Genomic DNA, 15,769 nt, shown 5'->3' with positions numbered 1-15,769 from the left:
CAATTTTTATTATGGACTCTTATAAGTATACATCTTAGTTGTCAGATTGGTTCCTACATCTTATTTATCCACAACTGCTAAGCAGATTAATGAAAAATATAATAATATATGATGTAATACATATATATTTATCCAAAAATAAGCCCACAGTGAAATCGAGGGATAGATGGCTGTGGTTGTGTAAGGTGCAGTGACTTGTTGCTGAAACTGACTTCACAGATGGAGCTGCCTGAGGGTAAGGAAAGAGAAACGTTTTCATGATGGAGAAGCAGAGCATTATTTAATATGAAACACGGATGGCCTTGTGGTCAAAACAGGTTTTTAAGAATAGGCTGTACATCTGTCTCCTGCCTCAGCAGCAGATGAGCCCTGACCTTTTGTCTGTATTCCTGATATTACCTCTGATTCCTGCAGCTGTAGCCTGTGAAAGTTCTGCTTTCTGGGGGGGAAGAAATGAATAAGAAGCTGTGCTTTCCGTTTGGATTTTTATGAGCAGTAGGTAATTCCACTTCTTCATTGGGGCAGAGGAGCAGTTCTGGGCACAGGTTTGTGTTCTGTGCGTTTGTTAGTTTACTTGCAAATCTGATCTTCATGCTATTTTCACCAATTGCTTGAAAAATCTCCTGAAGCGATGCATAAATGGCTTGCAGCAGGAGTTAACAAGCAAAATCACCACGCTGCCTTTATTCTCTTGTTAAGAGGCTAAGCTTGCTATTAAAGGCTTTAGAGAATTCAAATTAATAGGAAATTATCTCTGGTGTTATTTTAAGAGGTTTGCAGTTCTTGGCTTCAGTGCATGTTGTTATTATTTTTCTTTTTTGGAGGCAATAAGCATTCTAAAATCAAAGTTAACTGAAGAACCTGGAAACGTATGATGACTTCTGGTAAAGGAGACTGTGCTGAACTGTTGGATTTTCCATGGCTACGGTGCTAACCGACAAGACATGCGAGACACGTTTTGTTTTGCAAAGGTTTATGGTGAAAATAGAACAGCTGATTTGGCAGAGAAACAAGCAGTGAGTTTTACAGTTGCATTTGGGAAGAAAGTATACATTTTTGTAGCAGTAGTAAACTGTTAGTGCATTGTTTAATTAAAATGGATGATGGAAAGATTAAATTGCTGTATGTTTACTGACAGTTGCCAGTTTGCCATGTTTTCTCAGTCCTCTGGCTTAAGTCTTCAGTTCTGCTCTGAGGAGTTCCAGGCAGGGCTGTTAGCGACCTCCAGTAGAGTCCTTATCGCAGAGGCGGGCTCAGGGCTCAGTGGTGGAACTACTGCAGCAAATGCTGGGCTAACCTCCTCATCTCCTGTGGAGCAAATTTCTCAGCTTCACTGGTTAGGTATATGATGTCAGTTCATCCCTGCTACTATCCAGAGGTTTTGTCATAATCTAACCTGAATGCTTACTCGAAATTCAACCAATTTCTGATGTTGTATCTGGAGCTGTGGGAAAACATCCATCACTATTGTTGCTCACACCAGCTTGTTATGTTTTGAACAGAACTGTCATGTCTTTTTTAAAGCAGATCTTTCAGACTAAAAACTTTGGTGTGCATTGCCTGTCACTTTCCTGCTGCTGTTAACCTCCTCTTGGTTCTCCTCCAACTTGTCTTCCCTGTTTTTATAGGGATTCACAGAGTTGGATGCAATACACCAGCTTAGACTGGAGTAGCACATACAGAACATGAGTCCTCTGTGAGGTTTTGCACAGTGAACCTCCTGTTTATACAGCCTGGGTTGGAATTCTAGTCCCCTATATTGCTGTCTTTTCCTGTTATCTTCCTGTTTAATTATTCCTGTTTTCATGTTGTGTACACTCAGTTTCTTTCAAAAACATCTGTTAGAGTGGTTTTTTTTGTGCTCATCCCCTGAGTTGATTCTTTTATTATTATTTCTTTCTTCATTTTGAGATAATTTAAAATACAGTACAAAGCACGTGCTTGGAATTCTGAGCTTGGTGTCGTTTGTGAATTATAGACTTAAGCCTTCTATGTGTAGTTCACTTTTCTTAACTTACAGTGGACTTTTAATTGTTATTAAATAACGTATCCTCTATCGTTTCCTCTTGTCATTTGTAAGCTATAACTGATTATACACCTGATTTACATGCTTTTGCTCTTCCACAGTGTTATTCCTTAACGTTCTTTTTGCCTCATCTTAGAAGATTGCTTTGTGTTTATTCGCACTGGTCTGTAAGGATGCAGCTGTTTAGGGCTTCAAGCTGCACCAGGGAAGGTTCAGGCTGGATGTTAGGAAGCATTACTGCTTTGAAAGAGTGGTCAGGCACTGGAATGGGCTGCTCAGGGAGGTGGTGGAGTCACCGACCCTGGAGGTGTTCAAGAAACGTTTGGATGTTGTGTTGAAGGACATGGTTTAGTGAGATCCATTGGTGATGGGTGGATGGTTGGACTGGATGATCCTGTGGGTCTTTTCCAACCTTGGTGATTCTGCTGTTAAATATTTATGTATTCATTTGTGGTCAGCTGTGTTCAGGTTTCTGAAGTGCATATACTCAGTACTGTCCAAACTTAAATCTGTTATTTAATGTAGAACTGTTGAAGAACTTTGAGAAGGCCTCTTCACATAAAACACTGGCTTTATTATCATGATGCGAAGCATTCCTTCCCACGCTGACTCATCTTCAATAATATAAAAATGAATTACAGTGTCTTCTAATGATCACTAGAGTAGAATAAGCTGGGGAAAAACAGTATGCTTGCCTTGCGTATGACCTATCAGTTCTTTTTCCTATTGTATGCTGTTACTGAGCTGTTGGCCTTATATCCAAAGGTGCCTAATATGATATGGAAAGAAGTAATCACTCAGAAAAGACAAGAATTATTTAAAGGTCCATTTGTCATATAGAAGAATATAGTAGGGATTTAATCCTGGTAAGGAGTCATTAGGTGGTCAGTTAACGTGTGCATAGATTAAAGAAGCAGTGCTTTAAAAAGCACCTAGGTCAAATTAGAAAAATGTGGTCTGCAGTTATGTACTTTTATATCCTTATTTCCCACTGCAGCTTAGTTTATTAAAATTTGAGGACTTGGGAAGCTGACAAAAGGGAAAGAAATAGTGTTTTGGTTTTCTTATATATAATGCTTTAGTGAACTTTGCTGATTATTCCAGGGTTACGAGCTGATGCCTGTGGGTACTGAGGAAGCATTTCGTGCTTATTTTTTGGCCTTATGTTGTTTTTACTTTTTTCTCAGCATAAAGGTGAGGAGTAAATGGAAGTAGCCTAAGCTATTTTGGTATCCTGTGGAATGTACGTGTGTGCATCTCCTTTGGACAGGTTCAAATAAGTATTTTAGTTTTGAAAATGAGAATCAGCATGGAATGGTTTAATTTTGTGAGGGCTTTGGTGGGTTTTCTGTGAATTATAACATCGAGCTGGTTATTTAGAAGCCACCATTAATTCTCCCTACTATTTGCCCTTTTATCAGAGAGAAAAAAAAAACATCTGATAGTTTTAATACCTCCTGAACTGTTTTTTTTTGGGGGGGGTTAATTCAGTTCTTGTCCCAGTAGGAGTTGCTGACTGAGAAAGCCAAGCAGTGCGTTGTCCCCAGAGATTTCTACTGCCAGAGTGGTCGGGACCCCACCTCTCCTGATTTAGGACGGTGGTGCAAAAATATCTAATGTGGACTTTTCTCTTGGAAAACAATCCTGAGAGAGTGTCTCAGCCTGTTTGCCAAGAGCAAAATGCTTTTAATGGAATGGTGTGGGCAGAGCTGTCTTTGCCAACAGCATGTTTGTTTGGAAGTTGCTATTTTGGGCCTTTTTAGCTTCTGAACCTTTTGTAATAGCAGAAAGAGGAAGTGAACAGTGAAATCACTTTAATAACATATTTCCTGGTTCAAGTGACTTATCTGTGAGGCCTAGACAGAGAAGATGTCATTTCCTGGATTGTTTATCTTCAGTTTGAGGGGTCCATTTTACTATGTAGTCTTTGGATCCATCTTTTTAATTTGTAGTGCAATCTTAGAGTCAAGTAATGTAAATTAGGCCTTTTAATGAAAAGCTAAAGCTTTAAGGAGCCACCTATTGACAGAATGCTAATGGACAAGGCACAAGTCTTTCATAAAGCACATCTTGATAAGAAATCCTTTACCTTAAAGATGTGTTTAAGAGCTTAAATCCTGTCTTTGATAGATGCTAATAATGTTAGTTCACAGGGATAAAAATAAACAGATGCTCTTTCTGTTCATCATGGTGCTGATACTAATGGCCTTTCTGATGCCAGATGTAGCTGACAAGAATTAGGAGGTTTCCAAATAGTTAGCAAGCAGCTGTGCTCTTCTCAGATTCCTGTTTGTTGATAGCCACTTAGGAAAACTGTTACCAGAAGTTATTGAAAAGGAGACAGAGCTAATGAAAAAAAAATTAGCTACGAATATGGTTCTCAGTTTTTATAGCCCTCAAAAAAAAACAAAACAAAACCTTGGAATTGGAATGATATAGAGAATAAACAGTGACATGTGAAATGACAAAGTACGGCTCAGTTTAACTTGGAAGTTATGGTTGCTTTGGGCCTTGTAATCCAGCTTCACTAAAATGTCTGTTGCGGTTGATAACTTAATTCTTTTCCCTTACTTTGTGCATAAATAGAACACACCAGCAGTGTTTTGTTTAAGCAACCTTTAGAAGAGCTTTGCATGAAAAGCATTAAAATATTAGCTGATCTCCCCTTTCCCCTCCCCCCCAAAAAAGAAAAACATGCCTCATTAATTTGTGGTAAAATGGAGTGCTTTTACATCTTCTCCCTTAAAATGAATACCTAATTGTAAGTGACTATAAAAATTCTGTTTCAATAGCAATGAAAAAAGAATGGCAAAAGACTGACAAATAAGCTATTAGCCTGTGAAGAAAGAAATAGAGTAAGAATGTGCTCAGAGCTCAAGAGAACTAGTTTTTTATTATTGAATTTGTGCAGATGAGACCTGTAATTTGCCATCAAAATATACTCTAGATCAATTGTGAAATTATTTACTTTAAGGGATTCTAGAGAGTAATAAAGGCTCTCACTTTGATACTGTAAGTTGCTACTGTAAGCTACGATCTTATTAATGCTGTTACATTGCAAATGTATTAATGAAAATATGAATTCAAGTCATAGTTATTTAGAGCTATGTGTTGCTGGTTAGAATTGGGACCTCACTGTACTAGGTAAAATTGTAAACCATGGCCTATGTGTATTCCATTGTATCATTCATTGTGGTCTTTTCCTACCTGCTGTGAGGTAAATAGGTGTGTTTCTGCTGACGTGCTCTGCTACATCTGCTAGAATGACGTCCTTTTTTGGATGCCAGTACTTGCTAAATAGGGAGTTTGGAATTATATATTCTATTACGTGATTTTTACAGGCAGTCTTAACTCAGAGTACTTTCCATTGGGCGTGTCCAGGTCATTGGACAATCCAAGCATTGACTAATCCATAAGTACTTAACAACATCAGTACTTTGTTTTAGATTTATTGTATCTTTCATAAAAACTTTATCAAATTTAATGGTAGGTGGTGCACCTTCAATCTGTCTGAAAGGAGAGTACAATGTCCTAGGGCGTCATTCCTTTCTCCTTGATAGGCCTTTCAGGAACATTTAAAATCAAGACCAAGTAATGGCTTTAAGTATTGTCCTTAAAGTAATTAAGAATTGATACTGCATATTATTCATTGCCTTCTCTTTCGGCTTAGTTACACTATTTTATATTTCTTTTAGTAAGGAAGTTCTGGAAAGTGACGTCAAACAAAACAAAACTGTTTAACCCCAGGCACAGGATTCACCTATTATTCCTCCTCAGATGCATTTCCTCACATGTCCTCTCTGTCCAGTTCTGCAGCCTTTTCTGGTCCCTTCAAATGGCTGCACAGGCCTCTGGTGTGTCAGACACTCCCCCTAATTTGGTTTGTTTGTTTGTTTTGTTTGCAGGGTGCAGCAGGTGGTTAATGAAGTGGTTAAAAGTTGCTGGCCCCAGTATCGAGCCCCAGGGTATACCACTAGTGACTGGCCTCCAACTGGACTTTGGCCATAGATCAAAATCTCCCAGGCCCAGTCTCTCAGCCAGTTTTCAGTCCTCTCACCACCCACTTGTGTAACCTGTGCTTCATCAGCTTGTTTATGAGAACATTATGGAAGACAATGCCAAATGTCTTACTGAAGTTGAGGTAAACAACAACTATTCTTCCCTCATCCACCAAGCTAGTTGCCTCATTGTGAAGGGCTGTCAGCCTGGCCAAGCATGATTGCCCCTTCATAAATCCATGCTGACTAATCCTGATCAACTTCCTGCCCTTCACATGTTTGGAAATGGTTTTCAGGAACATTTTCTTCATCCCTTTCCTGGGAATTAAGGTGAGGCTGTCCAGCCTTTAGATCCCTAAATATTCCTGCTTGCCCTGCTTGAGGACAGGTATCTTCCATAGTTCAGTAGACTCTCTTCATTGCCATTACCTTTTCAAAGGCCTCTCCATGACATCAGCCAGCTCTTTCAGCACTTGCAGGTGCATCCCGTTGGGGATGTACTTGTGTATGTCCAGTTTGTTCAGGCATTCCTGTCACGGAGGACTGGGTCCTGGCACTTGGTCCTCACCAGGGGAAAGTCTTCCTGACCTCAGTCTTCCCACTTCCTCTGATATGAGGTACCTAAGGTTCCTGAAGGCTGATCTTACCAGCAAAGACTGAAGCAACGTACGCCTTGAGTACCTTTCTCTTTTGTTTACCCTTTGTTACCAGCTTGCCCTGCTCTGTTCAGCAGCAAGCCCATGTCTTCCCTAGTCTTCTGCTGCTTATGTGCTTGTGGAACCCTTTCTTGTTGCCTTTTTCAAACTTCTCCGGACTCATCTGTAGGTCAGCCTTGTGTTTCCTAATGTGGCCTTGCACCTTGGGATGTCAGCTTCATCCTCCTGGTATCCTGCCCTTGCTCCCACCTCATGTACACTCCTGTTTCATGTCTGAGTGTAGTTGGGAGTTCCTTACTCGTCTGTACAGGCCTCCTGCTTCCTTTGGTTGATTTCCTAATAATTAAGATGGACCTTTTTGTGAGTTTTTGCCTTTGAAGTGACTTGAAGCCTTGAAGTTTTATGCTTCATGAAATATTTTAGTACATCTGCACGTCTTTGATGTTCTAGATTTATGTCAAATATAATAAATGAGGTTCTCTTGGGAACCTCAAAGGTGATCCTAGTGAGATGCTAATTATATTTTTGTACCAATTTAAACAGAGGAAAGGCAAGCTTGTATTCTCTGACCTTTAGTCATCTGTATAGGAAATCACACAAATATCTGTCTTGTAATTTCTTGAGCAAGCCTTGTTTTCTGTGCATGGTCTAATAGCTGCTACTGATATTTTCCAAGACACTTCCATTTGCTGGAGGCAGAAATAAATAGTAAAAAATAATACTGCAATTCCATCTCTCAATATTGAAAATGTGCTTAATCATGAATGTTTTTTGTAGTGAAACTGAGAAGTGACATTTCAACAAATGAGGCCATCTTATTTATATATATACATATTTAGTTCTGCTTAGCATTCAGAATGTGTTTTATAATCTCAGGCCCTGTCTTTAAGTCTATCCCAGTAGATATATTTTTAGAATTTTAGAATAACTGTAATAATTTTAATGAGATTTGAACCAGAAATGATCCCTTGCCAGGCATATTTAAAAAACAAACAAGAGGATTGTTAGCTGTGGCCTTATTTACATGTGTCAGGTACTAAGAAGGCTGAAAGGCTTTTGGTTGCTTATTAATAAACATGATGTGGTCTCTGACTAAAATCTCTATGCCCTGCTGAGGTTCAAAAGCCTTAAAAAAACAAGCTCAAGGTTTTCTTAGAGCAGTCAACAAAATATCAGTTCAGGTAGAACATTGGAGATGCTGAATATGAATGCAATCCATGACTCTCAACGTCTGAAACTAACTTTTATTTGCCCTTGTGTTCCTCAAAAAGGCTGTGTGATTTGGAGAATAATCTGTAAAGTTTTTCTATGTTGCTGAAAGTTGGAGTTGAGTTTAACTCTTGTAAGTCTTATTTAAGTCTTGTGTTTTTAGTTTAGATTTTGATGTTTTTCTTCTTTGTTTAAGAGGTCTTAACTGCTGAGAAGACAGCACTGATCGTTGGTAGCAGAATGGCACACAAGCTTCTGATTTGTCTTCTCTTGAATAACCTAAAAATTAAGCAGCACAGTTTTGCCAGTTTGAATTGTGTTGAATTGTCATATCTGGCTTCCAAGAGCAAAAAGTCACATTTTTAATATCCAAAGTGAGAAGGCAGAGAGGACGTGATTTAAGTAATAACATGGATAATGCAAATGTAAAGTTTTCAAATACGCAGAAAAAATGTAATGTAGATGAAAAAAAAGACAGTGTGACTGAACAGAGAATATTAAGTCTGTGTTTAAGCAGTAAGAGTACTGCTGGTTAAGATCAAAAGTATTACTCCAGTTTAAGTCTCAGTGCCACTAAGGGGTGGCGATGTATCTGTAGTGTTTCTAGGCCAACTTGGAGCCAGTCCCAGTGTTTTAACTGCTTTGGGGTGAGTGAGAAATAAGCATAATTGAGATTTTGTTTTATCTGCCTACTAGAAATGTAATACGTTTGAATAATATATAACCTGTCTCAGGCTGGCAGCTCTTAGGAAAAGTGATGTAGAAATTATGATTTTAGACCTCAACTTATTTTTATTTCTTTTCAGGATGGCTTGAATTCTTTGGTCCTTGATCTGGATTATCCGGCGCTGAGGAAGAACAAGAACATTGATAATTTCCTAAATAGATGTAAGTTGAAAGCGACCTTTGTACATTGACATTGTAGTAATTGCAGTCTTAGAAACTGAGTGGTTAGAAATGCATTGCTGGTTTTCATTTTACTATTTTTCACACCTCTAACTTTGTGTATTCAGAAAGCTTTGAAGAGCCACTTGTTACAGAAATGCTTCATTTGGAGGAGTTGTACTGATGAAAATATATTGGATAATATTGATTGTAGAGTGTAATTTTTACAACTACACTTAAAATAAATCCCTTTGTGTTTTATATATATGTATATAATTATAACAAGTCATTTGATTAGATATTAGGAAGAAATTCTTCACTGTAAGGGTGGTGAGACACTGGAACAGGTTGCCCAGAGAGGTTGTGGGTGCACCCCCACTCTGGAGGCATTCGAGGCCTGGCTGGATAGGGCTTTGAGCAACGGTCTATAGCAGGGGGTTGGAACTGGGTGATCTTAAGGATCCCTTCCAACACAAACTATTCTATGATTCTATATATATGTGCTATGAAGTAATTTGCAAAGCATATTTCAGTTACTATGAAGTAAGAATTAATTACACTGAATGTATGAAGTCTTATTTATTCTAAGAGACATCTTCTGTTGGTTTTTAAAACTTAATTATTGTACCTTAAAATCCATAGCTGCATTATTGAACCTTTGTGTAAATACTTGACTTTCTGCACATTAATTGTAGACAGCATCTTAGTGTTCATTAAGCTTGTGCAAATGTAGGACTGTTACATCAGAGTATTTTGACTTCTTAAACTGTTGTCCATCTTTGTACATAAAATACTGTAGAAATAGTGGATCATTTGCTTTAAAGTATAAGTTGCAGCGAGTAAGACGTTTTAGGTCAGCTGTTGTTTAAACTTATTCAGTTGCATGTATCAATTACTTTGCATTACTACTACTTCTCATTTCGTTTTTTACTGGTAAGAATTATGAGTCTGCTCTCCATTGCTCTAGGACTACTTTGAATATCCAGTTACACCTCGCAAATAAGTGGTTGCTGGTATAGTGCCTTGTAATGGGTTCTTTGTGTGGAGTTGATTGCTTCTCTGTGAAGTTTTGGCTTTCATTGCCCATCAATTTGTTGAAATCACTCAAGATAGAATAAATAAGAAACAGTAGGTTGGGAAGTGGAGGCATACCTTGGAATTTTTCTTAGTCTTGAGTTCAGTTGACTTCAAACAGATATATTTGAATGGAAAAATCAGAAATTGCTTTTTAAAATAATTTTGTTACTTGCAACTGTGTATTCGGAGTGTAATGTGAAGGGAAAAGACCAATTTGCAGCAAATATGAAAATGAAATAAATTACAGAAACTTTTATGGACTGCTTAGATCCGCCTGCATATTAGAATGCTATTTTTGCAGTAGGAGAAAATTAGAAACATTTTCTATCTATAAGATCAGTACTTGTGAAGTTTTCAGACAAGCAATTGTGGGAAAACAATTAAACCTTGGATTTTTTTTCCTGAAACCTCTAAGTATTCTTGCTGTCTACCTTTCCTTTCTGATGCCTGCTGCTCCTTCTCCTACTCTAGCTTCTCTCCCAGAGCTGTGTTAAATATTACTAAGCACCTGATGTGGCAAGCAGGCTACCAGCTATGGCAGGAACACAAAAATCTTCTTTGGTTCAGTTTTATTACTGTCTTTGTTTTCTAAATCAGCTGATGGTTTACAGTTGAAATAGCCAAATAGTAGCTAAAGAGAAAATGAGACTTCTGGGATGTTGTAAACAAGTAATTAAATAAATAAAATCTGACAGTTGCAGATAGGTATCTCAGTAGTTAATTTAAAGTCGCAGTAGTTGATTATGTGTTTTAAGAGGTACCCTTCATCCTTACCTGTTGTACTTGGGGGAGGGGAAAAAATAAGAAAAACAGACAACAGCAAAGTACTTTGGTTCACAGGTTGTAAAGCTGTTCATCTCTTCAGAGTTTAGCAGTGTAACTTCTGTTTCACAGCTGCCTGTGAGGCAATGAGAAGTAGTATTGCGTACCATTGGTGATATACTTTTTGAAAATAAGTGTTTCTGAAGTGAGAATTTGGTAGACTCTTGAAGCTGGTGATACATTGCCATTGCAACTGAAAGAGTCAGAAACGAGCAATTTGGTTCAGAGTTCTTTAAGGTGTGTGTTTAAGGTTTGCTTGAACCAGACTGGAGAACTGATCAGAATTAATGCGGGGTTGGTTGGTTTGTTGGTTGATTTTTGTCAAAACTAATCTGGCAAAAGAAGAAGAGACCAGTTTCTGGTTTTCATTCATTCTTCCCGTTTGTGCCAACACAAAGGCTTCAGGTGCAGAAAAAAGACAAAACAGAAAGAGAAACAGATTCTTACTATCATTGTCATATTATGCAATTTTAAGTTGAGCCTATACCTTATGTCTTTTTGGAAATGACTAAGAGTAGCCAGTATTGGTGAAAGAGGAGAGTATACACACGTTTTCTTAGGCTTCTTGCTATTGTGGGCTTGGTAGAGGAGCTGGAAATTACATTAATTTATGCAACAGTAAGTTGGCACTGTCTTAGGTTATGGAACAAAGAGTTCTTGTCTCTTCTGATTTTTCTGAGCATCTGAAGAGCTGTAGCAAACCCGTAGATGAGCATTCGTGTCAAAAAGATTCTGACAGGCCTCTGGTGACTGGTCTGTTCTGGGAGTTTGCATCTCTCCTCCAGGCAGAAATGTGTCCTGAGGGACACAGAGGGGTACCATGCCCATTTTGTGAGTTCAGAACTCACAAATAAGTGTTTTAATCCATGTTACATGAATCTTGAGAAATTGTGGAAAATGCTAACTAAAATTCTTCCACAATAACTCACTCTTTGTGAAGGGCACTTTTTTAAAACATATTGCCAGGGATTAGAAAACACCCTAATTCACACCTACTGCAAGTCATTAATAGTCAGTTTAATGTTTTATTAATTGATTATATTAATTTAGGAATGAAATAATTTACATTTCAGCTGAGACATGAATTAATATTTATCTCAACTCATAGTTTCAAGATGAAACTCAAGTGTTAGCTCTTTTAACAAAGTTCATGCTTATTAATTGCATGTATTGTAGGAGTTTGGTATACGCTGTTTTGTGACCACTTTACAAAATAAACTTCTTCATATGCATAGTACACAAGGAACTTTTTTGGCACCTGCTTTCCCTTATTATTCTGATTTCTTGCCACTTTCTCCAAGACATGGAACGAAAGTAGGGCACTTAGTTACCACACGAGGCACATAAGTACTACCAGTCCCTTTCAGTCTTCTAAATTACTTTAGTTTACTGTTAGGATTCTGGCTGAAGTCTTGTATGGGTTGTTGTTGTTGTTGTTGTTGTTTTTTTCCCCTCAGTTTTCATGGGACAGGAAAGAACAGTGCAATATCTAATTGCCAAAACAATGAGAGGAATCTCATAGCCCTCTGAGAGCAAAAATTAGCTTGCTAATTTTAGAAAAGAAGCTTGAGTTTTCCAGCACAGTGTTGGTATAGTAAATCTTTCATGATCTTTTCTTTTCCTTTTCTGTCATCTGCTCTGTGCCAAGAGATTGAATAAATTCCTCCAAGTCCCTTCTGCCATCTTAGATGTGTGAAGTGTTGAATCATGTCTTAGTGGCTCATACCTTTTTCAGGTTGTCTCCCACGCAGGTACTACATAGCCCATCAGCTGCTTTAACTTTTGAGAGGATAAAAAGTAATTAAGTAATTAAGCAGCTGTTTTAAGCACTGCCAACAAATATTTAGTTGTTGATAATCTACTGTCAAGAATAGAAGTGAATGAAGAACTGTTTTCACGGGAGACCAAGCTACACAGGGAATGACTCCATCAACAGGCCTGATACAGTCCAGAAGCCTTGGCTACGTAAACAGATCACTGATTTCCTTATTACTTTAACATCTTCATGAAAGATTTTGATGAGGGGATTGAGTTCACCCTCAGTAAGTTTGCAGGTGACACCAAGTTGGGAAAGAGCGTTGATCTGCCTGAGGGGAGAAAAGCACTACAGAGGGACCTGGATAGGCTGGATTGATGGGCCAAGGTTAACTGTATGAGTTTCAATAGGGCCAAGTGTCGGGTCCTGCATTTTGGTCACAACAACCCCAGGCAACCCTACAGACTTGGGGAAAAGTGGCTGGAAAGCTGCCTGATGGAAAGGGGACCTTGGTGGACAGTCGGCTGAATATGAGCCAGCAGTGTGCCCAGGTGGCCAAGAAGGCCAATGGCATCCCGACTTGTATCAGGAATGGTGCAGTGAGCAGGAAGTAATCCTGCCCCTGTACTCAGCATTGGTGAGGCCTCACCTTGAGAACTGTGTTCAGTTTTGGGCACCTCAGTACGGAAAGGACATGGAGGTGCTGGAGCAGGTTCAAAGAAGGGCAACAAGGCTTGTGAAGGGCTTGGAGAATATGCCCTATGAGGAGAGACTGAAGGAACTGGGGCTGTTTAGTCTGGGGAAAAGGAGGCTGATGGGGGGAGACCTTATTGCCCTCTTCCAGTATCTGAAAGGTGCTTACATCAAGAGTGGGGTTGGTCTCTTCTCACTGGTGACAGGTGATAGGACGAGGGGAAATGGCCTCAAGTTGTGCTAGGGTACGTTTAGGTTGGATATCAGGAAACAATTCTTTACAGAAAGGGTTGTTAAGCACTGGAATAGGGTCCCCAGGGAGGTGGTTGAGTCACCATCCCTGGATGTGTTTAAAAACCGTTTGGATGTGGTGCTCAGGGACATGATTTAGCAGAGGGTTGTTAGTTAGGGTAGTATGGTTGAGCTGTGGTTGGACTCGATGATCTTTGAGGTCTTTTCCAACCTGAGCAATTTTATGATTCTATTCCTATGCATTATCCAGCATTGCTCAAAAGTTGAAAACCTCCATCATCTCAGTGACTTGCTGATATTTGGGAGAATTGTGAACTTGCAAGCTGTAATGGCAATAATCATCTTTACAATAGAAGGAACATCTGCTACAGACATGTGTTTAGCTCCTGCACGAGTGACCTGAAGAGACTTCCTTGGAAGTTACTGTTACCATTTTCCTCTCCAAGCAAACACTGGTTACTTAGTAGTATTCATTAAGATAAACTTCTTGCAAAATTAACATTTATAGTTCCTTCCCTTGTAATGTCACTTGAGAGTACTACACGGTTACCAACAAAAACACATCATGGTATTACTGCCTTTGATGATTGTAATTTTCTGTGTTCCATACTTCCTGTCAGTGACACAGGTGGAATGTTCCATAGCAAAAGAAATCTTAGAAATTTAGATCTTACTTTGAGTTAATGAGCTAACTTCCCCATTTATTTTCTTTTGACTTCTTTAAGGCCAACCCTTGACTGATCATTGCAGTCATCAGAGCAGGTTTGACTTCAATTTCATTTTTAATGCTCTCATTCTGTTAAGCATAGTGATGGGAGAGGTATCAAATAATCATATTTTCCCAAGCAGAGTATGAATTAGATCCACAAAATTTGAGGTAATACGTTGGCTATGTGAACAAGTTGTATGGAATCATAGAGTGGGACCTTTAAAGATCATCTAATCCACCTTCCTGCCATAGGTCAGGGGCAGCTTCCACTAATGTGCCATGTCCACCCTGATTTTGAACGCTACCACTGATGGGGGCATCCACAAGTTCTCTGGACCTATTTTGGTGTCACCACCCTCATTATAAAAAAAATTTCTTCCTTATGTCTAATCTAAATCTACCCTCTTCTGTTATCAAGTTCTATTATCAAGGTTTCATTAGTTTGGGGGTGTCTCCTCTGCAAGGCAGAGGACTGCTGCTTTCCCTTTCTATATATCATGCTTGTTTTGTCTTTGGAAGATGAAATCTTGTGTCTCCCTTTCTTTTCTCTGGAGGAGGAGATATTTGCCTGTCTGAAGCCATGAGTCCTAATTTATAGTGTTGCCATCACCACCTTGCCTTCCTCACACACCTTTTCTTAATGCATAGCTACCTCAGTTCTTCTGTTGTGCTTTTTGGTTGTCTCTGGGAGGATGTGAGATTGAAGCATTTCCTGGCTGTGCTTCAGTTTAACTTCCAGACAGACTTTTGCCCAGGGCAGCAACTTCTGACTTTATATACTCCATAGCACTCACTGATTTATTCTTACAGATCAGACATAGTCAAATTTCACTCCATTGCATTCTTACTCCTCTTTCTCCTATATACATACCCAAGAACTCCCTGATACGTGTTATAGCTGGATACAATACTTGTTTTTTAAGGTAGGGAAAGCTTACCCTGCCACCCCCAGTTTAGTTACGTATTTATTCCACTTTCACTAGTAACCTTCAGCTGCATTCTTGCTGCCAGCTGTCAGTGACTGAAACAGGCACTCTGCCCTTTCAGAAAGTGAAGCTTCATTTGTTTAAAGGTTATAGTGCCATTTTAAAGTAGTAAATCAAAAGCTGTCTTTAAACACTTTTGCTATCTAACACTCCTTGGTCCTTCCTGTGTTTAAAAAGAAACCTGAATCGTAGGTGGTGATATTTTCGTATTTTAGGAATTTTATCTTAGATGTCACAAGACTTTATACGATTCAGTTATATTCTGAGGCTAGGCAGTCAGTCCATCTCAGCGTCTCCATTTTAACTTGGTATTTTTCTTCTGCTGGGTTTCTGTGGTTGCAAATTCTTGACACTGTAAGATATACTCTCTGGTATCTGTGTGCTCAAACTGAGATTCATGTAACCTGAAAATTCAACCTAATAGCAAAAGTATGCTATTGGAAAAGTGTCCCATACCTTGACTTAGATCATGTTATGTGATACATGAGCAAAATCATGATTCAGCGTGCTGCAAATATGACATTGCTTCAGGATTTCTCCGAATTTGTCTTCTTGCAGCCTGTTTTTTGCTTCAGGTTAGTTAGTTCCATCCTTTATTTGTTCTCTATCTGTTAAACTTTATGAGAAAATAGAAAGTCCACCTATGTAACAACCCTACAACGTCTGTGTCTGTAGATTTTTGTTATTAATGTTTTTTTTA

The 15,769-nt window shown here is 38.8% G+C and overlaps 1 protein-coding gene across 4 annotated transcripts in view; it reads left to right on the top strand.

Annotated features, from left to right (window-relative positions):
- Positions 1 to 15,769, top strand: part of ROCK2 (Rho associated coiled-coil containing protein kinase 2) — a 94,597-nt gene that overhangs the window by 28,851 nt on the left and 49,977 nt on the right. For all 4 annotated transcript variants that reach the window (XM_025149412.3, XM_015276087.4, XM_015276086.4 and 1 more), the window contains exon 2: positions 8,696 to 8,777. In XM_025149412.3, coding sequence (XP_025005180.3) covers positions 8,696 to 8,777 — 82 coding nt within the window. The remainder of the gene's footprint in view (positions 1 to 8,695; positions 8,778 to 15,769) is intronic.

Source organism: Gallus gallus, chromosome 3 (assembly GCF_016699485.2).
Source record: "Gallus gallus isolate bGalGal1 chromosome 3, bGalGal1.mat.broiler.GRCg7b, whole genome shotgun sequence".
NCBI lineage: Eukaryota > Metazoa > Chordata > Aves > Galliformes > Phasianidae > Gallus > Gallus gallus.
The sequence above is the reverse complement of the archived record's forward strand: the minus strand, read 5'-3'. Positions and strand labels throughout refer to the sequence as shown.